This window comes from Phyllobates terribilis, unplaced genomic scaffold (genome assembly GCF_046119375.1).
Source record: "Phyllobates terribilis strain yellow unplaced genomic scaffold, ASM4611937v1 Scaffold_8__6_contigs__length_399053987, whole genome shotgun sequence".
Lineage (NCBI taxonomy): Eukaryota > Metazoa > Chordata > Amphibia > Anura > Dendrobatidae > Phyllobates > Phyllobates terribilis.
This window is the reverse complement of record NW_027362768.1, coordinates 196,929,773-196,953,955: the sequence shown is the minus strand read 5'-3', so window position 1 is coordinate 196,953,955 and position 24,183 is coordinate 196,929,773. Positions and strand designations below refer to the sequence as shown.

General features: G+C 49.9%; 2 protein-coding genes across 2 annotated transcripts; one reads left to right on the top strand and one right to left on the bottom strand.

Annotated features, from left to right (window-relative positions):
- Positions 1-4,321: 4,321 nt before the first annotated feature.
- Positions 4,322-11,767, top strand: GNG5 (G protein subunit gamma 5). Its single transcript, XM_073644003.1, has 3 exons — positions 4,322-4,510; positions 9,789-9,938; positions 11,542-11,767. Exons 1-2 carry the CDS (start codon positions 4,430-4,432, stop codon positions 9,912-9,914), a joined length of 207 nt encoding a protein of 68 aa, XP_073500104.1. The 5' UTR covers positions 4,322-4,429; the 3' UTR covers positions 9,915-9,938; positions 11,542-11,767.
- Positions 11,768-13,799: 2,032 nt separating this feature from the next.
- RPF1 (ribosome production factor 1 homolog) lies at positions 13,800-22,784 on the bottom strand. Its single transcript, XM_073644002.1, has 9 exons — positions 22,501-22,784; positions 21,259-21,315; positions 21,061-21,141; positions 20,259-20,354; positions 18,343-18,496; positions 18,069-18,151; positions 16,659-16,840; positions 16,452-16,578; positions 13,800-14,691 (listed from the first exon to the last, which is right to left on the bottom strand). The coding sequence occupies exons 1-9, from the start codon at positions 22,717-22,719 to the stop codon at positions 14,650-14,652; spliced, it is 1,041 nt and encodes a 346-aa protein (XP_073500103.1). The 5' UTR covers positions 22,720-22,784; the 3' UTR covers positions 13,800-14,649.
- Between the last annotated feature and the right edge of the window lie 1,399 nt (positions 22,785-24,183).

Here is a 24,183-nt window from a genome sequence, read left to right as displayed (position 1 = left end):
TGTGTTATGTCCGGTGTCTCTGCTCATCCGCTTCCTCTGTTCCATGGCGCTGATTTCTTGCTGTCGTGATCTGTGCGGCTTTGTGTGACAGGTGCAACAATAAGAAGGGATCGTATCCCTGATATAAAGTATTCATGAAGAAGTTACGAGAAGAGCGGGAAGAGAGCGCACGTCCTTGTCTGAATGCTCCGGCCACCGTGAAGCCGCACGACACAGGTGACATGAAGGTAATGTCACCCGGGATATCACTGTCACCATCATCAGCGTCTCCGCACGTCTAAATGCCGAGAACTATGGCCAAGAGGAAGGAAGAACAAACATGAGGAACTGGGAGACGATACATGTATCAGAGGAGGCAGCGGCAGGCGGTCGCCCAGAAGAAATGGGACATGTGATATTACACGGATGGGTCGGAAACCATTGTCCAGGTGCTGCTCTACCTGACACATAGTATGCAAAGTAGTTTTGAAGTTTTTGGAACTTGCTGAACCCGGGGAACCTGGAATCTGTTATTTCATAGACGTCTTTCACATTGCAGAACATTGCATAGATCAGAGAAGGATCACATGACTTTGGATAGACCTCCCCATAATGGGACTATCACAGCCAGTATAAAAGCCGAAGCAGGGAATGAGGCAGTCATGTTATGGTGAATCCGGATAGTGAGAGGATGTCACAGTTCAGCCCTAGACATAGGGAGAGAAAACCTTAAAACACTGAATAAACTGTGCAGACAGTGTGTGACAGCACAGCAGTGAAGAGCGGCTATCACCCGGCTACCCATTACCAGATATGTGGTGATTACGGTGACGTTACTGAGGCTGGGTTTACATTAAAGACCTTGGCAGAGTCTGGATACAGTCCTAGGTGTCCTCAGAGTGTTACACTCGTATTCTCAGGACAATTAGAGCACCTTTGATTTGCTGTGAATGTAATTTTTTGGAAAACTTCAGTGAAGCTGGTGAATCCGAATTTCAGCCCTAGTTTAAATTATTACTAAAACTGCGATTGGCAGAAGAGGGGTGTTTAAGTCTGGCCTGGGATCACCCCCAAAACTGAGAGGGACCGCCCACTTCAGGGTGACGTGCACATAAACCCCGCCTCGTTTAGGCTCAGGACCATTCAGAATTTGCTGGGATTGTACCTAAAACATCCGGACAAATTCAGGACTTACAATAGGGCTGTCAGGGCATCTGTGAGCCCCCCAAATCTCCTCTTTACTGGGACAAATAAAACCCCTCAGGGCCACAGCGTCCAACGTGTCAACTATTGAGAAGGGGGGTTTCAAAAAGTGCAAAAGATTTAAGATACCCCCAATATACAACACTGAATGAAAAAAGCAAAAATGATCCTTTCATAGAGTCCCCGGACACCCAAATAAAGACCCATAGATACAGTCACCAGACCCCCAAATATAAACAAAGACCCCCAGACCCCAAAATATAAACAAAGACCACAGTCCAGACCCCCAAATGTAAAGAAAGACCCCAGACCAGGCCCCCAATTAGAAACAAAGACCCCAGATCCCCAAATAAAAACAAAAACCCCAGGCCATACCCCCAAATATAAACAATGACCCCAGACCAGACCCCCAAATAGAAACAAAGACCCCAGACCCTCAAATATATACAAAGAGACCAGACCCCCCCAAAGACAAACAAAGACACCAGACCCCCAAATTGAAACAAATTCCCCAGACCAGACCCCCAAATAGAAACAAAGACCCCAGACCAGACCCCCAATTAGAAACAAAGACCCCAGATCCCCAAATAAAAACAAAGACCCCAGGCCATACCCACAAATATAAACAAAGACCCCAGACCCCCAAATATAAACAAAGACCCCAGATCAGCCCTCCAAATATAAACAAAGACCCCAGACCATGACCCCAAATATAAACAAAGACCCCAGACCAGACCCCTAAATATAAACAAGGAACCCAGACCAGACCCCCAATTAGAAACAAAGACCCGGGATCCCCAAATAAAAACAAAGACCCCAGACCAGACCCCAAATATAAACACAGACCCCAGACCAGACCCCCAAATAGAAACAAAGACCCCAGACCCCCAAATATAAACACAGACCCCAGACCAGACCCCCAAATAGAAACGAAGACCCCAGACCAGACCCCCAAATAGAAACAAAGACCCCAGGCCAGACTGTTCCCCCCAGTATATTCACCGCTCATATCTGGGATCCTCTCGTCGGATCAATCAGCCGCACGGTAAACGCCATCAATCATCAATTGTTCTTTATCAATTTCTCCCCCCAAAAAATACAATAATCAGCGATCAATACGTCGCACTACCTGAAAATAGTGAAAATAAAATCGTCAGCTCACATAACCCGAGCCGTCACGCGACAAAAAATAATTTTTTAATAAAGCTGAGAATTTTTTTTTAACTTCTAAAATATAGAAACCCCTATGTTTGGTGTCGCCGTATTGGCCCCGACCGGCAGAATCGCGTCCCCGCGTCGTCTATACCCCAGAAACAAAACCCAAAGAACAATGAGGAAATGGCGACTTTCATTCATTTGGAATTTTTTCCTGTTTTCAGTAAATTATGTGGTGAAATGAAAAGTGTCCTTCACAACCGCAGAAAACGCCTCGCACCGCCGGGGGAATAGAGACGAAAAGCGAGAAAGCAGCGGGAGGATTGGTGGCAGCGGGAGGATTGGAGGCAGCGGATTGGTGGCAGCGGGAGGATTGGTGGCAGCGGGAGGATTGGAGGCAGCAGATTGGTGGCAGCGGGAGGATTGGCGGCAGCGGGAGGATTGGTGGCAGAGGATTGGTAGCAGCGGGAGGATTGGTGGCAGCAGGAGGATTGGTGGCAGAGGATTGGTAGCAGTGGGAGGATTGGTGGCAGAGGATTGGTGGCAGCGTGAGGATTGGCGGCAGCAGGAGGATTGGTGGCAGAGGATTGGTGGCAGAGGATTGGTAGCAGCGGGAGGATTGGCGGCAGCAGGAGGATTGGTGGCAGAGGATTGGTGGCAGCAGGAGGATTGGAGGCAGCGGATTGGTGGCAGCGTGAGGATTGGCGGCAGCGGGAGGATTGGTGGCAGAGGATTGGTAGCAGCGGGAGGATTGGCGGCAGGAGGATTGGTGGCAGAGGATTGGTGGCAGCAGGAGGATTGGTGGCAGAGGATTGGTAGCAGTGGGAGGATTGGTGGCAGAGGATTGGTGGCAGCGGGAGGATTGGTGGCAGAGGATTGGTGGCAGCGTAAGGATTGGCGGCAGCAGGAGGATTGGTGGCAGAGGATTGGTGGCAGCGGGAGGATTGGTGGCAGAGGATTGGTAGCAGCGGGAGGATTGGTGGCAGCAGAAGGATTGGTGGCAGCGGATTTGTGGCAGCGTGAGGATTGGAGGCAGCGGATTGGTGGCAGCGGGAGTATTGGCGGCAGTGGATTGGTGGCAGCAGGAGGATTGGTGGCAGAGGATTGGTGGCAGCGGGAGGATTGGTGGCAGCGTGAGGATTGGCGGCAGCAGGAGGATTGGTGGCAGAGGATTGGTGGCAGCGGGAGGATTGGTGGCAGAGGATTGGTAGCAGCGGGAGGATTGGTGGCAGCAGGAGGATTGGTGGCAGCGGATTTGTGGCAGCGTGAGGATTGGAGGCAGCGGATTGGTGGCAGCGGGAGTATTGGCGGCAGTGGATTGGTGGCAGCGGGAGGATTGGTGGCAGCGGGAGGATTGGTGGCAGCGGATTTGTGGCAGCGTGAGGATTGGAGGCAGCGGATTGGTGGCAGCGGGAGTATTGGCGGCAGTGGATTGATGGCAGCGGGAGGATTGGTGGCAGCGGGAGGATTGGTGGCAGCAGGATTCCCATCGTCACTGTCCGCTATGGGCGATGCGGCTGGTGTGACTGGCGCTGGTTCACACAGGCTGATAACCGCCTCATAATTCATCTTCTACCAGGTAACCAGCTCCAACCCGTGATGGCGCCGCCAGCGGATTAATTTATGGGATTTAATGGAATTTTTTATAAGACCTTTTATTCATTTCTATTTCCACATAAACACCGTCCTGTCCTTTCCTTTTCTTTTCCTTTTCCCTTCCTTTCTTTCCACCACTGAGAACGATCTCGCGGCGATCCCTCCGGATCTATGGGCTCAGACTGCGCAGCCGCAGATCGTATCTCTGCCGAGAAAACAAAACACGAAAGTCTCTCAGGAAACGAGAAACACACGGACCTGGCTCCCCGCCCTTCCTGCCCCGCCCCCGTCATATCTCAGCCCCGCCCCCGTCATATCTCAGCCACGCCCCCGTCAGTCCCCACACTCTTTTTTTCTCCGCCCCCGACGCCTCTAGTCTAGAAATAGTAGCGCGCCCTGCCCCTCTCTGGCCACCAGGTTGCGCACTTCAGCGCATGCGCACTTCCACGGTAGTGGAGAACAGCGGAAAAGTTGGGCGTAAAGTTTTGCAGCCGACATGTCGGGAACCGCGAATGTGTCCGCGATGAAGAAGGTGGTGCAGCAGCTGCGGGTGGAGGCCGGCATCAACCGGGTGAAGGTGAGAGCGGTCCTCCTCCTCCAGATCCTGGTCCTGGAGCTGAATAATATAAACCCCCAAACTTCCTGCCGGGTGGGGGAGGGGCGGCGTCATGTATGCAGCTCCGGTGCAGAGCAATGCGGCAGCGCTGTACGGGCATGTCTCTCTCCAGAAGGAGAAATGTCTTCCCTTAGATCCCACTATATAGGCTCACTGCCCCCGTGTACAGGTATACGGTGGGGGGGGTCGTCACTGCCCCTGTGTACAGGTATACGGTGGGGGGGTCGTCACTGCCCCTGTGTACAGGTATACGGTGGGGGGGTCGTCACTGCCCCTGTGTACAGGTATACGGTGGGGGGGTCGTCACTGCCCCTGTGTACAGGTATACGGTGGGGGGGTCGTCACTGCCCCTGTGTACAGGTATACGGTGGGGGGGGGTCGTCACTGCCCCTGTGTACAGGTATACGGTGGGGGAGGTCGTCACTGCCCCTGTGTACAGGTATACGGTGGGGGGGTCGTCACTGCCCCTGTGTACAGGTATACGGTGGGGGGGGTCGTCACTGCCCCCGTGTACAGGTATACGGTGGGGGGGGTCGTCACTGCCCCCGTGTACAGGTATACGGTGGGGGGGTCGTCACTGCCCCTGTGTACAGGTATACGGTGGGGGGGGTCGTCACTGCCCCCGTGTACAGGTATACGGTGGGGGGGGTCGTCACTGCCCCTGTGTACAGGTATACGGTGGGGGGGTCGTCACTGCCCCTGTGTACAGGTATACGGTGGGGGGGTCGTCACTGCCCCTGTGTACAGGTATACGGTGGGGGGGGTCGTCACTGCCCCTGTGTACAGGTATACGGTGGGGGGGTCGTCACTGCCCCTGTGTACAGGTATACGGTGGGGGGGTCGTCACTGCCCCTGTGTACAGGTATACGGTGGGGGGGGTCGTCACTGCCCCCGTGTACAGGTATACGGTGGGGGGGGTCGTCACTGCCCCCGTGTACAGGTATACGGTGGGGGGGGTCGTCACTGCCCCCGTGTACAGGTATACGGTGGGGGGGGTCGTCACTGCCCCCGTGTACAGGTATACGGTGGGGGGGGTCGTCACTGCCCCCGTGTACAGGTATACGGTGGGGGGGGTCGTCACTGCCCCTGTGTACAGGTATACGGTGGGGGGGGTCGTCACTGCCCCTGTGTACAGGTATACGGTGGGGGGGGTCGTCACTGCCCCTGTGTACAGGTATACGGTGGGGGGGGTCGTCACTGCCCCTGTGTACAGGTATACGGTGGGGGGGGTCGTCACTGCCCCTGTGTACAGGTATACGGTGGGGGGGGGTCGTCACTGCCCCTGTGTACAGGTATACGGTGGGGGGGGGGTCGTCACTGCCCCTGTGTACAGGTATACGGTGGGGGGGGGTCGTCACTGCCCCTGTGTACAGGTATACGGTGGGGGGGGTCGTCACTGCCCCTGTGTACAGGTATACGGTGGGGGGGGTCGTCACTGCCCCTGTGTACAGGTATACGGTGGGGGAGGTAGTCACTGCCCCTGTGTACAGGTATACGGTGGGGGGGAGGTCGTCACTGCCCCTGTGTACAGGTATACGGTGGGGGAGGTCGTCACTGCCCCTGTGTACAGGTATACGGTGGGGGAGGTCGTCACTGCCCCCGTGTACAGGTATACGGTGGGGGGGAGGTCGTCACTGCCCCCGTGTACAGGTATACGGTGGGGGGGAGGTCGTCACTGCCCCCGTGTACAGGTATACGGTGGGGGGGAGGTCGTCACTGCCCCCGTGTACAGGTATACGGTGGGGGGGAGGTCGTCACTGCCCCCGTGTACAGGTATACGGTGGGGGGGAGGTCGTCACTGCCCCCGTGTACAGGTATACGGTGGGGGGGAGGTCGTCACTGCCCCCGTGTACAGGTATACGGTGGGGGGGAGGTCGTCACTGCCCCCGTGTACAGGTATACGGTGGGGGGGAGGTCGTCACTGCCCCCGTGTACAGGTATACGGTGGGGGGTCGTCACTGCCCCCGTGTACAGGTATACGGGGGGGGTCGTCACTGCCCCCGTGTACAGGTATACGGGGGGGTCGTCACTGCCCCCCATGGCGCTTTACATGTGAAAAAGGGGTATAATACAAGAACAATTACAATAATCTTGAACACAATGTGACATCGACTGGTACAGGAGGAGCGAGGACCCTGCCCGCGAGGGCTCACAGTCTACAGCGGATGGGTGAGGATACAGTAGGTGAGGGGGGTAGAGCTGGTCATGCAGCGGTATGGTGGAGCGAGGACCCTGCCCGCGAGGGCTCACAGTCTACAGGGGATGGGTGAGGATACAGTAGGTGAGGGTAGAGCTGGTCGTGCAGCTGTATGGTGGAGCGAGGATCCTGCCCGTGAGGGCTCACAGTCTACAAGGGATGGGTGAGGATACAGTAGGTGAGGGCAGAGCTGGTCGTGCAGCGGTATGGAGGAGCGAGGATCCTGCCCCCGAGGGCTCACAGTCTACAGGGGATGGGTGAGGATACAGTAGGTGAGGGTAGAGCTGGTCGTGCAGTGGTATGGTGGAGCGAGGACCCTGCCCTCGAGGGCTCACAATCTACAGGGGATGGGTGAGGATACAGTAGGTGAGGGTAGAGCTGGTCGTACAGCGGTATGGTGGAGCGAGGACCCTGCCCTCGAGGGCTCACAATCTACAGGGGATGGGTGAGGATACAGGAGGTGAGGGTAGAGCTGGTCGTGCAGCGGTATGGTGGAGCGAGGACCCTGCCCTCGAGGGCTCACAGTCTACAGGGGATGGGGGAGGATACAGTAGGTGAGGGTAGAGCTGGTCGTGCAGCGGTATGGTGGAGCGAGGACCCTGCCCGCGAGGGCTCACAGTCTACAGGGGATGGGTGAGGATACAGTAGGTGAGGGTAGAGCTGGTCGTACAGCGGTATGGTGGAGCGAGGACCCTGCCCGCGAGGGCTCACAGTCTACAGGGGATGGGTGAGGATACAGTAGGTGAGGGTAGAGCTGGTCGTGCAGTGGTATGGTGGAGCGATGGTTACTGCAGGTTGTAGGCTTGTCGGAAGAGGTGGGTCTTCAGGTTCCTTTTGAAGATTTCCACGGTAGACGAGAGTCTGATGTGTTGGGGTAGAGAGTTCCAGAGTAGGGGGGATGCACGGGAGAAATCTTGTATGCAATTGTGGGAAGAGGAGATAAGAGGGGAGTAGAGAAGGAGATCTTGTGAGGATCGGAGGCTGCGTGCAGGTATGTACCGGGAGACTAGGTCACAGATGTATGGAGGAGACAGGTTGTGAATGGCTTTGTATGCCAGGGTTAGGGTTTTGAACTGGAGTCTCTGGGCAATGGGGAGCCAGTGAAGAGATTGACAGAGAGGAGAGGCCGGGGAATAGCGGGGGGACAGGTGGATTAGTCGGGCAGCAGAGTTTAGGATAGATTGGAGGGATGTGAGAGTGTTAGAGGGGAGGCCACATAGCAGGAGGTTGCAGTAGTCAAGGCGGGAGATGATAAGGGCATGCACTAGTGTTTTTGCAGATTCATGGTTTAGGAATGTGCGGATCCGGGAGATATTTTTGAGTTGGAGTCGGCAGGAAGTGGAAAGGGCTTGGAAATGTGGTTCGAAGGAGAGTTCCGAGTCCAGGGTTACTCCAAGGCAGCGAGCTTGTGGGACTGGGGATAGTGGACAGACATTGACTTTGATGGATAGGTCAGTTGGGGGGTGGGGGGGGGGTGAATGGGATGGCGGAAAGATGATGAATTCTGTTTTGTCCATGTTAAGTTTTAGAAATCTAGCAGAGAAGAAGGATGAGATGGCAGACACATTGTGGGATTCTGGTTAGTAGGGAGGAGATATCGGGTCCAGAGAGGTAGATCTGTGTCATCAGCATAGAGGTGATACTGAAAGCTGTGAGACTCTATGAGCTGTCCCAGGACGAAGGTGTACATGGAGAAGAGCAGGGGTCCTAGGACTGAACCTTGGGGGACACCGACAGATAGGGGGTGAGATGAGGAGGTGGTCTGTGAGTGGGAGACGCTGAATGTCCGGTCTGTTATGTATGAGGAGATCCAAGATAGGGCCAGGTCTGTGATGCCGAGAGATGAGAGAGTCTGTAGTAAGAGGGAATGGTCCACTGTGTCTAAGGCAGATGGCCGGTCCAGGAGGAGGAGGAGGAGGACAGAGTAGTGTCGCTTGGATTTGGCGGTTAGTAGGTCGTTGGTGACTTTAGTCAGTGCAGTTTCAGTAGAATGGTGCGGTCGGAAGCCAGATTGTAGGCGGTCAAAGAGCGAGCAGGAGGAGAGGTGGGAGGACAGCTCAGAATGGACGTGTTGTTCCAGTAGTTTCGAGGCATAGGGGAGGCGTGATATGGGGCGATAGCTAGACACAGAGGATGGGTTGAGGGAGGGCTTTTTGAGGACGAGTACGATCGAGGCATGTTTGAAACATGAGGGGAAGACACCAGTTGTTAGTGACAGGTTGAAGAGGTGGGCTAGGGCTGGGATGAAGATTGTAGTAAGGTTAGGGATGAGGTGGGATGGGATTGGGTCAAGTTCACAGGTGGTGAGGTGTGATTTGGAGAGTAAGGAGGAAAGTTGATCTTCAGAAATGGTGTAGAAGTTGGTTTTGGAGGAGGAGGGTTGAGTAGATATAAGAGGGGCTGTGGGGGCTTTAGGCAAAAGCTTTTGTCTGATGGTATCAATCCTCTGCTTGAAGAATAAGGCAAAGTCTTCGGCTGAGATGAGAGGAGAGGGAGGAGGCGCTGGGGGACGGAGGAGAGAATTGAAGTTGTTGAATAGTTTGGGGTTGTGAGACAGGGAGGATATGAGAGATGAGAAGGAGTTTTGTTTTGCTGCAGTGAGTGTGGACTTGAAGGTAGTGAGGGACTGTTTGAATGCGATGAAGTGCTCATGGGAGTGGGACCTTTTCCATCTGCGCTCAACAACCCTTGAGGCCCTTCGCAGTTCTTTAGTTAGGCTGGTGTGCCAGGGTTGTCTGTTGATTGTGCGAGCCTTGGTATGCGTGAGGGGGGCAACCGAATCGAGAGCTGCAGCTGTTGTGGTGTTATATAAAGTGGCAGCAACATCTGCATCATGTAAGGAACTTATGTCTGTAAGAGGGAGGAGGGATTCAGAGAGTAAGTGTAGGTCAAGGTGTTTGAGATTTCTGCGAGGGTGTGCAAGTTTGTGGAGTGGGGATTGTTGCCCCGGGGAGGAGAAAGAAGAGAATGTGTTGTCGTCTCTGGGACGTCGGCGTCTGTGTGTGCGATCAGATGACGATCAGCGGCTTCTTTATCTTGCAGGTTTCTCAGGCAGCCGCTGATCTGAAGCAGTTCTGTATGCAGAATGCACAACACGACCCCTTACTGACCGGGATCTCCTCCAGCACAAACCCATTCCGGCCCCCCAAGGTCTGCTCCTTCCTGTGATTCCTCTCAACGTCTTTCTTTATGGTAAGTAAATGGTTAAAAACGCAACAGCGCCGACTTCTGCGCCCGATATAACGTGAGCTGCGCTGTTCATCTCCGGACACGGCCCGGCTGGTCCTTCTCCCCGGCATGGCCGCTGCGCTTCTTTATGGCGTGTCGTGCCCAGATCTGCAGTGTGTGGCCCTAGAGGTGCTCGGGCCCCTTAGTCTGGGGTCACATTTATATATCTGCAGACATAACGTATATATAAACCTGCACTGTGCAAAAGTCTTAGGCAGGTGGGAATAGGATACTGCAGTCTGACGCTTCATACACAGAAGGGTTAATAATTTATTGCCAATTATCAAAAGACTAAAAGAAATGTAAATCCCACCAGTATCTGGTGGTCGCCCCCCGTTGTCGGTATCTGGTGGTCGCCTCCTTCTTCTCGTCGCTTGTACACTGGTTATGGAGGGTCTCGGCAGGAGGTTGTGCCAGACATCTTGGAGCACTGACCCCAGATCTTCTGTGTATGAGTCTTGTGCGGATCCTTCATGTGATCCCAGATAGATGGGATCATTCATGATCGGGGGTCCGGGGCCGGATCATCACCCCCAGGAATCTTTTTAGCACAACCTCCTGTCAAGTTCGTTCATAAACTGTAAAAAATGACAGAAAAGAAATGATGAAGACACAGGGCGGTCACTGGAGGTTTTGGAGATGCGAGGACCGGACAGCGGGGCGGCAGAGCGGTATTATTGGACTTTGTCTTGTATGGGTTGGTCTGCGGCTGCACCGGCACGTCGTCGTCTGCATAGTTCTTTGCGGTTCAGGTGTAGTCGTCCAGCGGCCTTGCTGTGTAACTGTGAATCCAGCCTTCCTTCTCCCCTGATCCCCCGCTGTCACTTCTGAACCGTTGTTGTTTGACTGGTGTCTGGTTGGCAGAAATGCTCATGAGCGCCCCCTTCATGTCCTGAGCCTCGGCCCATCAGTGCAGGGATGATGGCTGAGCTTTATGCCATCCATACACATCCCGTACCTGTGGACTCGTAAGTTATCAGTGAGCAGTAGGTCAGTACCACGGCTGGACTCCTGCGGACGGCTCGTCTTCTGTGGGAATTAAGGATCCAGACCTGATGAAGTACAATATACCCAATCCCGCTCTCCTCTGGGGTGTGGTGAGCACTTCTAAGGAGGCTAAACCCTCCATGCAGTGTACGGGGGGCTCCAACATTAACTACTGGGGTAGGTTGGGCATGTTGAATTTTAACATCTCTGATCTTTTTATTTTTACAAGAGATTAGCAGATAATATAGGCTGCGTGCACCTTCACCCACCCCACCTCCCGGTAATATATAGGCTGGGTGTGCAGCACTATTGCTGGGGGCAGGTATAACTTTGGGACAGAAAAGGGGAAAAAAACGTTTGCAGCGTCCGGAGGAGGATCTCTAATCTGAAAGCTCCTCATTGAATAAAGCTGAAGTCAATGTTGGGATCCCATCAGAATTTACTGTAGTTCCAAGGGGACTCCGACAAACTCTGACCTAGTGCTCGGCGAAGATCCTTGTATAGCGGGAATCCTAACTTGCTGGGAAATGTCTGAACTTGTTTTCTGGTTCTTTACATTTTTTTTTTTTCCTCTTTACAGATTTTCTTGTAGCCGGATCACAGCTTGCCCTGAAGGAGCCGCTCTGTTTACGGTATGACCCGTGGGACGTGCCAAGTTTTCTATTGTACATTTCCATCGACATGAGTTAACATCTACCTCTCCGCCGTCAGCTGTCCGCAGTCATTTACTTCCTCATCTTCTTAAAATAAAAAAAAAAAACATTTTATACACTGGTGACTAATCGCAATAAATGTCTTTCCTTTTACATCTCCTTCGCTCTGTCTTCTTGTCGCTTCGCCTCCAGTCGCACTTTGGGGTTTGTCTGCAACACGAGTCCAACCTATAACCGGAGCTCTTTCTCCAGAGAAGGGTAAAGCTCCCCGAGGTCAATGATGATGATGATGCAGGTACCAGCGCTGGAGTCGGCCCAAGGTCGATGATGATGCAGGTACCAGCGCTGGAGTCGGCCCAAGGTCGATGATGATGCAGGTACCAGCGCTGGAGTCGGCCCAAGGTCGATGATGATGCAGGTACCAGCGCTGGAGTCGGCCCAAGGTCGATGATGATGCAGGTACCAGCGCTGGAGTCGGCCCAAGGTCGATGATGATGCAGGTACCAGCGCTGGAGTCGGCCCAAGGTCGATGATGATGCAGGTACCAGCGCTGGAGTCGGGCAGGAGCCCCCGAACCTGGTGATGGATTTATCGAGAGACTTCGTGGCCTCCGTGTGCTCAAGGTTCAACGATTCCACCAGTACAATGGGTTGTGCAGAGCTCATCTCACCGCTCGCCCCGTATCCGGTGCCGTACACAGCCACGTGATCAGTTCACCTTGTATTCTCACTGGGGAGGCAGGGGCACTTTGCAGTCCCAATACTGTCCCTCAACACAAAGTTATGCAAAGAAAAGATTTACGCCTTCTGCCTTTTTTTTTTTTTTTTCTCCGCTAAAGCGATTAGGAGCTCGGTCATGGCGATGCCCACCTGACTAATTCCTCAAGTGTGCACGGCTCCCTATAGAAGCCTGATGTGAGGGCGTGACCAAGACCCTCATATATAGCCAGGGAATGTAACAGAGCGATTCCTGGTGGTCTCATGGAAATCTAATAGTATAACTGTACCCTTCAAAGGACGCCATGTTTTATTACGTCGTCTGACCATAAATGTGACCCAGGTTTCTCTGAGGGGTCTACAACCTGTGGTGTTGAGAAACTACAACTCCCAGCATCCCCTCCAGCAATGGTGGCAGTGTTGTCAGGCTGCTGACAACTGTCCAGTATAGATTTCTAGGCAATAAATATGAGCAGATCCAAGGACAGGATGGGTTTTGGGGGGGTGCGATCTGACCCCTGTAGAGTTTACAGGCCAGTTTATTAACCCATTCCTGGCAGTAACTGATTAGACTCTGTGGTCTGTAGGGAGGACGGCATTTATACAAGGGGGGCTTTCTCTCCTCACTGGTACTGGCAATGGTGATGGGTCTCTGTGCGAGCTGGGCACCTATTCAAGGGGTCTGCAGCCAGGTCAGATGTACTTTGGCCTGTGGCAAGGCCAAATGCGACTGCCAGTTTTACAATAACGGTATTAACATGAAATCCTTCAATATATTAAGTTCTGCAACAAGAGCTGTGGAGTCAGTCGGTGTCCATTTTGGTGGCGTTGGTATAAAATGGACCAAATCAGATTCCTAGAATATATAATACATTGGGGGCAGTAGTACAATGCAGGATGTGCTGTAAATAAGAATTTGGGAAAGCTATGAAATGGCCTATAAAGGTCGGGGCCGCCCTCTACGCGCACGCTCAGCAGGGGCCGCCCTCTACACGCACGCTCAGCGGGGGCCGGGGCTGTGGAGTCAGTCAGGGGAATTGAGGATTTGGAGGTTTTCTTACTGACTCCACAGACCTTTCTGCAACCAGGACTAAAAAAAAATTCAATATTTTTCTAAACCAGTTCTAGAATAAAAAAAAAAAAATTGCATCTTAGTGAATGGTAAGACTGCAAAGTACTAGTGAAATGGAGAAACTTGGCAATTTCTCCCTAAAAAAAAACCTTGTTAACTTGCAGATTTTTCCTGTAGTTTACTACTTGTTGCCTTGGTTACCGGCCACTGCTGCAGTGAGTGGCTTGTCTTCTACGAAAGGAGCGCACATTGCACAAGGCGGTTGTTATACTTGTGCGCGCTGTTCTGTAACAGGCGGCCATCTTCAGTGCAGCATTACAGAGCAATTTGGCCCAGTGATAAACTTGGTGCATTTTATCAGTGGTTCAGGCTGGATGATAAGTCAGATTGAGACGCATACGCTTGCTCAGATGTCCTTTTTTTTAAAAAAAAAAGGACAAGTTTTTATTGTACAACAATATTACACTATCTGGCAATACTGTAATCGTACAGAGCAGCAGAATATTAGACGTTCGTGGCACATGACAGATATGAGGCCTCGAGCAGAGTCCGGGGCTGATACACTGGAGCGTATTGTGGCTGCACATCCCTGGCCAGGCTGATCGCTGCGGGCGGGATGGGCAGCCGGGTCTCGTGCACATTTACCTGGAGGATGGAGCAGTCCGGTAGATCTTTATGATCAGTACTGCAGGGTCGGCGCCGGCTTCTCAGCTGTTCTTTGCTCGGACTCACTTAATCATTGCTTCTGTATTTGGGATCCTCATTAACGGCGCAGAGGCCCATTGTCCATGTGCTGTAATTCCCCTTTGTCACAGGATATTGCTTCATCCATTGTTTCCTGTTTGTGCACCAGACGCCCGTGCAGGTGACCCCAGACCTGGATCTTCTCAATATATAATTTACTGATCTGCAGTTGCTTGTATGTGTGACACAATTGTGACTTTTCATAGGTAACTGTGATTTGACAGATCCAGAACGCAGCAGGACTTTACACTTGAATAATTAAAGTCTCTAATATTCCAAAGAATTCCTGGGAGAATGGGGTTGAGTTTGCAGCGTGCTGTAAAGCAGAATGTTGTATACTGGGGAGAAAATATAAAATACGACCGTGTGTTCATTCCACTAGTGAAGAATGTTTTCTAGGGTTTTCCCAGCTCCGCCAGTGGGCGCTATACAGAAGAAGCTGCAATGCCACAAACGATGGGTAACATTGTCCTGTAGGTCCGAGCAAAGGATGAGACGTCTCCTTATAAGTGGAATTTCCTTCTATTTGAGTCCATTTCATGTCGCTGTAAGAGAAGAGAATGTAAGATTAGAAGGAGGGGATCGATGTTACCGCATTTATCGGTACCGATCAAGTACATTTCTTAAAATGATCTAGTTCTCCTGAGAGTAAAGGGCATGGTCAGTGGGCACGACCATCGGCTCCGTACACACCCTGCAGCCTGGGACAGGAGTAATGCCACAGCAGGCCGTGTCAGCCAAGCTGAAGGGCGGAGGGACACTGGCCCTTGTGCATGAGATGATTAGCATGCTTCCTTATATTAGCACCATCATACAGAAGTCATCTCTGTCCCCATTGGGGCTCACAATCTACATTCCTTATCAGTCTTTGGAGCGTGGGAAGAAACCGGAGAACCCGGAGGAAACCCACACAAACACGGGGAGAACAAACTCCTTGCAGCTGTTGCCTTTGGTGGGATCTGAACCCAGGACCCCAGCGCTTCAACGCAACAGTGCTAACCACTGAGCCACCTGAAGTATATATTAGCTGTCGACGTCGATGCTACCGCAGAGGGGGAGATGTGCGCGGCTCACTCACTATCGTCACAAAAGCTGCAGCAATGTTCACAAGGAGTTTCCACTGTGGGGAGTCTACAGGGAAAATACCACGCGGGTACATAGGCTGTAGGGTTTGTCAACTTCACTTTTCTTAAAAGTTTTGTAATGGGATAACAGAAGCAATACTCCCCGATCCCCAGCAAGTAATCACTTTGTGCTGCAGTGATAATGTTCTTACACCAGGACACATGACCGCTGCAGCCAATAACCGGCCGCAGCGTTGATCCACAACAGCCAGTGATTCCCGCAGTTGGACACATGAGCCGAGTCCTAAGATTAGTGGGCACCGGACAGCCGAGAACGGCTTCTAATATTTTACCCCATCTGAGTCTTTTGACAATACACGTTGCAGTGGACAAGCCCTTTATTCTGAATGTTTCTCATGAGGGGAGAGTCAGTAAATCATTCCCATAATAAGTTTATGACAACCACAAAAAGTCCCAATGGTATCCATGGGTTTATAAAGTATCATATCCAACTCGAGGGCAATATATCCAACATTTGTATAGGGGATGACCCATCCACACACAAAACTGAAGAGTATTAGAGATATTAAAATATTAAATTTTATTGAGATAAAATTAAAACAAGATAAAAAAAAACAACTTCAGAAAAATAGGGAGCAATCGCCAGAGTGTTCAATACAAAAACAAATAAATTTAATCTACATACCAATGGGTACCCATTGAACATTGCCGTGATTTGCAATTTGTACCTACTGAGCACTGCCGTGCTTTATTATGCTATAATGGGACTTATGTAATTTATACATGTTATTTCATTGCTATTATGGGCTTACTTGTTGCCGGCATACTATGTCATTATTTGGTATGTAGATTCAATTTATTTGTTTTTGTATTGAACACTCAGGGGATTGCTCCCGATTTTTCTGAAGTTGGGTTTTTTATTTTGTTTTAATTTTATCTCAATAAAATTTAATATATCTCTAATACTCTTCAGTTTTGTGTGTGGATGGGTCATCCCCTATACAAATGTTGGTCATAATAAGTTTAGCATCTCCTATAATATAAGGCCGGACTCTCCTGCCATGACCCTGATGAGATGCATCAGAGAGTTTACAAACCGCAGACATTTAGGGCTGGAATATAAATACAAGGACTCACACCTCTGCAATGCAATCAAAGGCAAGAATAAAGCATCTGAGCCCTCACATCCCGGCCCGCGGCACCACCCAGACAGAACTCACCTTATGGACCCACTCATATTCTCCGTACTTTGAATCGAACGTTCCCTTCTGCAGAGACCGCAGCTTCAGTGTAAATCGAGGTCCAAGTTCCTGAATTCCCACTTTCTTTTCACTCCTAAAAATGTATCTACAGAGGAAACAACAGACCTGGGCATTATTCCATTACTATAGACGTACATCTCCGGGGACGCTGCAAACACAACCTACCTGTGATATCGAAAAAAGATGTAATCCCGCTGGTTGTGGAAAGTGGCCACCTGTCGCCCCGTGAACTGCGGATCGTGTGGGTACAGAGAGGCAAACATGCGGCCGATAGAGTGCCCGAGGCGAGTGGTGAAGTTATTCAGGATGACCTCGGGCTTGTGCTCCGTCGGCTCCTTTCCTTTTCTCTGTAAAATAGCGCAGAAAACAGATGTCAGGCAGAAGACAGACAAGCACGGGTCTAGATACGCGAGGTGGTCCGGGCAGCTGGACGCCATGGGACCACAGGTTGAGTTGTATTTTGTTTTAAAGTCAAACATTTTCCATATAAAATTGAGCAACTTCTATTAGTCTAAGTTGTGTAACATACAGCACCGACGGTGGAAGGGACCCTACAGGGTGTAACACAAACAGTCATCATCATCGGAGAAGACTACCCTCAGCTTTTAGTGATGGATTCCACCGGTGAACAGATGCCACAACCTACAATGGTAATCCTCTATGAAAACGCCCCTCCCCCAGATACGGAGGACAGGGAGGTGCTTACAGACAGTGACCAGTAGAGGGCTCCACTGCTGCCGCCGTATACAGCCGATGCAGAGCGACACAGTCATGGTCATCTACGAGGCTCACAGCCGAGGAACAAACTTCTATGAAGGTAATGAGACCATGGAGAATCCACCCTGGGATCCCTGATTTTTTTTTTTTTTTTTTTTTTATACTCCCCCTCCAATTTTTTTCGTAATAAATTCTGATGTAGATTGACTAGTACAAAATTCAGAGGATATGGAAAAGTTTTTCACCTGTCACCACACATCTAAAAAGCCCAACAAAATAAGTTTTAGAACTTGCAGCTACATGAACCCCTCCAGAAAGGTCCCACCACTGTACATTCCCATGTCATATCAATACAGGGGCCAGAGTCAATTCTCTCCTATCGAAAGGTTAGATGATAACTTGCTGATCTCTGGTGGTCTGACCACTGGAATCCCCCCCATCAATTCGAGAAGGGGGTTCAGTAAGACCCAGTCTGGAATTGTAGTTTTTAAACATTGCTTGAGAAGTTGCAGTGACTTGTTAGGATGGGTCTGGCTTCGCTTAAAAAAAAAAAAAAAAAAAAAAAAGAGGGTTTAGCTTTAGATGAAACCTCATGTACCGTGTCTGAGGGCGATCTGACTAATACATGGTGTAAACCTAGACCAGAGCGCATCATCCAGCATAAACCACTCTGATAGACCAGACAATGCTGAAACTTAAGTTTACGCTTAAAAAAAAAAATCAGTTTTCGTAAATTGGCCCCAACATCTTGATTCCCACAAACATTTGGACAAAGGCTAAAAGTGAGTGGATAAAATGTGAAGAAATGAAGTAACTCATACGATTCGTTATCAAACAAGTACAAGCGGATAATCGCACCTTGATCTCTTTGCGCAGTCGGACGTTACTCATCTTGAAGTGAGCCGTGGGTCCATTTGGCAAATGACTGAGGATCAGCCCATCTGGAGGTCGGGTTAAGGATACAACTAAGAAAGAAGCTCTTTGAAAATCCATCTTCAGCTTTTGTATTTTGTGCATTGTGTAAAATTAATGACAATGTATGTAAGAAATGGTCAGACGGACCCTCAGACCGGGAGGTATTTAGTTTCTGACTAAGCACAAGAACAGGGAAAATTGTTTGTTGAAAGGATACTTGCAATCTTCCGATCTTCATTGATTACAATGAGGTCTGTGTAATCTCTGGTGATACACTGCGGGATAATCTTCTTCAGGGCCAGACCCCTCCTGTAATACACCTGTGAGCTGGGTATAATGGAAGATAGCTGCTCTGTAAACCGCACTGTACGCTGCAAGAGAAGAAATGCAAAAGAGTAAGAACCTATTCTCAGAATCTCACACACAGCCGCTGGGGTACAGCAAGTCCCAGCATGACTCCATAAGCTATTAGATGCTACCAGAAATGTCTGACAGATGCAGGTCCTGCCTCTACATAACAGATGCAAGTGGTGGACGCACATCTCTCTAATAGAGTTACATGCGCCTGCGTGACTGTTTCCATAAGTCCCATCAGGGCAGTGGAGTAGGACTTGTGCAGTCGGTGTCCATTTTGGTGGAGTCGGAGTCAGTATAAAATGGATCGAGTCCAACAATATATAATACATTGGGTACAGTAATTCAATGCAGTTTGTGGGGAATATTTTTTCATAAGAATTTGGGAAAGTTCTGAAATGTCCTATAAATGTCCGTCCTATTCCTGATCTCAGGGTCTGGACTTTTAGCTGAGATAAATTTGTGCTGCAGTTTATGTACATGATAAGTAGTGAAGCTTCTCCTCTACAGACAGGAAAGGAATGCCTGCACTCATCTCAGAACTGCTGGAGTGAACAGGAAAGCAGGAGTAAAAACAAAAAAGAACAGGTTCTTGCTATTATAACTGATAATGCTTCATACATAAGTAGAATTAAACTGATGAATGAGAATAATGAAGGTGAACAGCAGCTTGAAGAACATTTCAGATTCAGCATGTTGGAGATGGAAGGCCACAGTCCTGTCCCCATAATGGAGGAACAAACAGATATTACTACAGAAGAACAGCAGAATGATTCTTTACAATGAGATGATCTTGTTGAAGCTGCTTCACACCTCTTTCCTATCCCTCACATGCACTGTGTTGTGCACATGCTGCGGCTGGCAATAAGAGATAGTCTGCAGGAGGCTATTGCTGCCAGAACCCCTAAAATTGATTCCATCTTGAAGAGACGTGCTGGAAAATGGGCAATTGTGGAATTACAACATATTTCACTTGCTCTCAAAGAAGTAGAAGAGTTCAATCCTTCATCAGAACTGACGGCACGAGGCAAATCCTTCATACCCTGAGATTGTCAGAGATGTTCCCATGTGGTCACTGCTTTGCCACCAACCCAAGTTAGTGTAGAGGTTGTTCTCAGCCTTAAATAAGGAGGTCAGATCGGAGGTCATCTATGGAGGATCTGATGGAGGCGATGCTATTTCTCAGAACAAATTCATAGACTGCACAATTGTTATTCAGGACGTTTTTGTTGAAAACTTTTTTTCCCCCACTTACTGCAGAGTGGATAATAAATTGTAAATCTGCAAAGTTTTTTTATTCTAAAGTTGTATTCCAATAAATATATTTTATGTTCTATCTAAATAGCTCGATTATTGTATCATAATAATGAATAAAAGCCGGATGTTACCATTTTACTGCAGTAAATTTATCACTTAAACATGAGCCATATATGAGGGAGGTTTGGCTTACCGACGCCACAGCCCTGACTCCCATAGTGGTAAATGGAGCACGTTCACCACATGTGCGGCCACCACTTTAGTCCTTTTCCATCTGGTTGCAGAACTGGGGTAGGAGGACATCAATGTGGTTCCCATGGGTGGAAGTCACATCTCTCGGACATTTGTGGTACATCCTGCAGACATGCCATAGTAGCCTTATAGTGGAATAATACACCTTTAAACCCAAGACTGATTCTCGTGACATTACAAGCAAAAAATGTACAATACATAACAATGAATATAATAGATATAATATGACACTAAAAAGAAGACTGGATTGAGAAATCGGCAGCTGCTTACACCACGTGGCCGGTCAGATGTTGTGATGAGGATTTTGGGTGTTGTCTTTCTGTTAAAATAAGGCGCAAAGTCATCTGTAGCTTCATCATACGCCACCTAGAACAAGCAGAGGGTGGAAAATCATTAACTATCAAAGCACGAAATCCTGGAGACGAGTCACAAAGATGTATGGAAAGATCACTGCAGGGCTCCACTTCAGCTATAACTAGTTTTATGGAAGTTATAATGTATTTATCATCAATGGATCTGATCCCTACTGCAAAAAATAAAAATATACAAGAAAAATGGGTTATAGGAGCAAGGTTAAATATGGGCGGTTTATTGAAGACCAAGAGTGAAGTGCAGTGATGCCAGGCTTCATATGGAAGGACTAATGCACCTGAGATTACAGCACCTGTAACGGATCCATTCTACTAAACCAGGACTGGTATCAGATCGGAGCATCCAGGATGCCATCATGTCTTCTCAGGGGTAAGACCTCATTCAGACAGCGGTAATATGGAGGCATTTTATTACCAGTATTATGGCCTTAGAGTGTAACGACCCCAACTAATAGTCCCCCCCAGTAAGCTTCATTTTGCTCACAAACCCAATGGGGTGAGACTTCCAACCACAACACAGATGCTAAAATGCTCCTGCATTACAGATGTGTGAATGAGGCCTGAGAGAACAGATTAACTCACATCTTACATGATAGTGATGACATGACTACTTATTGTTTGCAAAATATATTCTAAGAAATGACGGGAAAGGAGCAATATATTATACTGAGCTGAGAGGAATCTAGTGCGGCAGCTTTTACCTCCTCGTCGGCTGGATCCACCGTGGTCTCGTCGTAGACGCGCTGATTTTCTATGGTTTTGGGAACAGGTTTTGGTGGAGCCTATTTATAGATGTAAAGAAATTAAAAGAGAACAGCTGATGGCAGTAAAGTGTTTATGAAAAAACAATAAAGTCCTTAAACCCCCTCCCCATATGAGCTGAGGGGGTCACAATGTACCTTGTCCCCAAGCGCCTCTCTCTCCTTCTTAAGCTTCTTCTTCAGTGCGAGCTTCGCCTGCAAGAAAATGACAGATGCATCAGCGACAAACTCTGCAAAAGTTGTGACATCGTTTCACCAAACAGAAGGAAACTACAATATTCCAGACGTAAAAACCCAGCCGTGGCTTCTGGCTGAAGGGCCAAGACTCAGACGCTGCTCTCATCTCCGTTCAGACATTCTGTTTGTGCTTCCTTGTAGGAACGAACGGAAAAACTGATCGGTTCGAAACAGACGGGACCGACTGATTATTGTGGGGACTGTTACTGTGACGTGTAAGAATAAGATTAATGGACATGTGAACAGAGCCTTAGTCTGTACCGCTCACAGGCAACCTACACAAACACCCTGCAGATCGGTGGAGGTCGGGGTCCTGGTTCACGGACTTTGTACTGAGCCCCCCACAACTCTGTACAATCACTGCTGCCTCCTGAGTGAAGGAGACAAACTTGTGTGTGTGGGGGGTGCCGGACCCACTCCCTGCCCCCGATCTGCCGGATGTGTCAGGAACTATCAAATGAAAAAAAATAAAGTTAAAAAGTTTGGATACAATTCAACAATACCCCATAACACACCCAGCGGTCCGCACCAGGGAAAGTCCAATGAGTTACCGGAGGGTGGCAGCGGCGGCTGCTCCCTGACCCCATTGTGTTAGGTCTTACTCCATCAGAAGGCTCCGATGTCGCCCCCTCCATGTACAGCGTCGCCCCCCCAGCTCCATAACATTGTTTGCTCATTACCCTTCTGTATATAAGGAAGTAACAGCAGCAGACGTCGGCCTGATGGGGCAGAGGCCACTCCTGTCTCCTGTGGCCGGCGTAGGGCTGTGTACAGACCCCGCAGTGGAGACTGCGGCCACAGATGCTGGAGATGGGGCAACGACGAGGGCAGCGGGGGCTCGTTACTATCAGAAAGACACAAGGCGTGCGGGTAAAGCAGCCGCTGTACACACGTACTCACAGGTCGGGGGCTGGACACACACGGGGGTCTCAGCACCTCCCCACCAATAACAAGTACTTCTCACAGACCTGGGGAGGGCGCTGTCTCCTGTCACAGAGAGAGACCCCCCCAACATGTGCGGAGAACCTGACAAACCGCTGCCATGACAACCGCCTGCAGCGCCCAATCAGAGCGCAGCTCTCAGGGCAGGGAACAGAAGCCGTGATCTGATTGGTCGTTCCGGCCGCCCGCGGCTCCTCTCACCTTCCGCTTCTCCATCTTCAGCTTCATGAACATGAAGTGTCTGCGCTGCTTGTTCTTGATCTCAGACACTGAGAAGGAAGGAGGGAAGACAACGGGCTGCTCCCCGGCTCCGGGCCCCCCGCCACCGGCCGCCACATCGCTCCCGTCCTCCGCGGCTTTACTTCTATTCTTCTTTCGTTTTTTATTCTCCGCGGAGCCGGAGCTCCTTCCCGCAGCCATGTGGAAAAAGAGACGCACTTCCGCTTCCGCTGTTATAGAGACGAGGCCTGGAGCAGATAGACTCTACTTCCGGAACAAATATCGCACTTCCGCTTCCGGGTGATGTTGTCATGGAGACGAGGCCTAGTGAGCATTGTTCATGCGCTGTTCTCCTGTGGCCTCAGCCCCTGTACACACCTCACGTTATCTCTCAGGGTCGGGTCACGCGGTTTTGCTTCTTTTTTTGTGGCTTTTATTCGGTTGTGCGTTTTCTCAATGCTTTTTACCATTCGTCTTTTTTTCCCGTTACTTTTGCAGCTGGTTTTCTGCCCGTTGTAGATTTGTGACCGTTCACTTTACCACATAATAACGTGAAAAACGGGGGGGGGGGGATATCTGGGAGCGGTAAAATGGTGTCCGGACGCAGCGTCGCCGGTGGTGTTTGGTTTTGTTTTTTACGGCGCTCGTTATTTGGTAGAAATCTTCAGGGAGCGCGATTCCCCCGGACGGAGCGGTCGATGCAGAACCTCTTGGGTTATCTTATAATTTAGTGGTAATAATCTTCTGGCCTTGGCCGTCGCAGCCGCGTGGTTATCTGAGCGCTTATCGCGTCACGAGCCGACGGCTTTACACCATTTTGCCGCATTTATCACGTTCTCGTCTACTTTTATTTGTGAGGGTCCGTTCTCGCCGCTCGGTTTTCTTCGGTGTCTATCGTTTGGCTAAAATCAATTTGTATCTTATAGATCAGACTTTTATGGACCAGAGATACCAGATATGTTGTTGTTTTACTGCTTCATTTTATAAATAGTAAAGCGGTCGTCCGGCCTATGATCGGTCACCAGTGTCTGATGCTGAGGGTGCGACGCTCCGATCAGCTGCTCAGGTGGTGGCTGGAAATGCTCCATTGCACAGCACAGCTCCATCAGACAGGACGGGGTCCGGAGATGTGCGGCTCCCAGAAACAGGACCTGCATCAGACATGGCACATTTCTTTAGGAGTTTTTGGAGCAGAAACTGAGTGGAAACTCCAAAACCTCCTGAAAAAACTAAAAACATGGGAGTTTCCACTCCAAAAAGACCCCGTGTCTAAATAGCATTTGAGAGATAACAAAACTGACATTTCACTAAATTATGTGGATCATAGGAATCTTGAGACTGACCGCCATCATCCCGGGGGTCCCGGCGCACGTAGCCTATTTGCATCATGCTGAATACATTACCTGCTAAGTAGATGGGATTTATAAATCTCATTTACACGTTGCAGAAATTTTCTGTGCAGAAAAATAGTCAGGACGTTGTGCAGAGGATTGTACACCCGGCAGCAGACTTGACTTCTGTAGTGAATTCTGCAAAGAGATCTGACAAGACGCAAATCTGAAAATCCACCTCATATCCGTGTAGGTTTATTGATGCGTCAGCTTTGTGTCATCTCATTTACTTTGCCATTAATGCATTAAGTTGTGGACCTGACCCTCTAAAATG

Coding starts and splice junctions, on each gene's coding strand:
- GNG5 (XM_073644003.1), top strand. CDS start 4,430: ATGTCGGGAACCGCGAATGTGTCCGCGATGAAGAAGGTGGTGCAGCAG. Junction 4,511..9,788: donor CCGGCATCAACCGGGTGAAG/GTGAGAGCGGTC, acceptor TTTATCTTGCAG/GTTTCTCAGGCAGCCGCTGA.
- RPF1 (XM_073644002.1), bottom strand. CDS start 22,719: ATGGCTGCGGGAAGGAGCTCCGGCTCCGCGGAGAATAAAAAACGAAAG. Junction 21,142..21,258: donor GAGAGGCGCTTGGGGACAAG/GTACATTGTGAC, acceptor ATCTATAAATAG/GCTCCACCAAAACCTGTTCC. Junction 16,579..16,658: donor ATCTTTTTTCGATATCACAG/GTAGGTTGTGTT, acceptor TTTCCTCTGTAG/ATACATTTTTAGGAGTGAAA.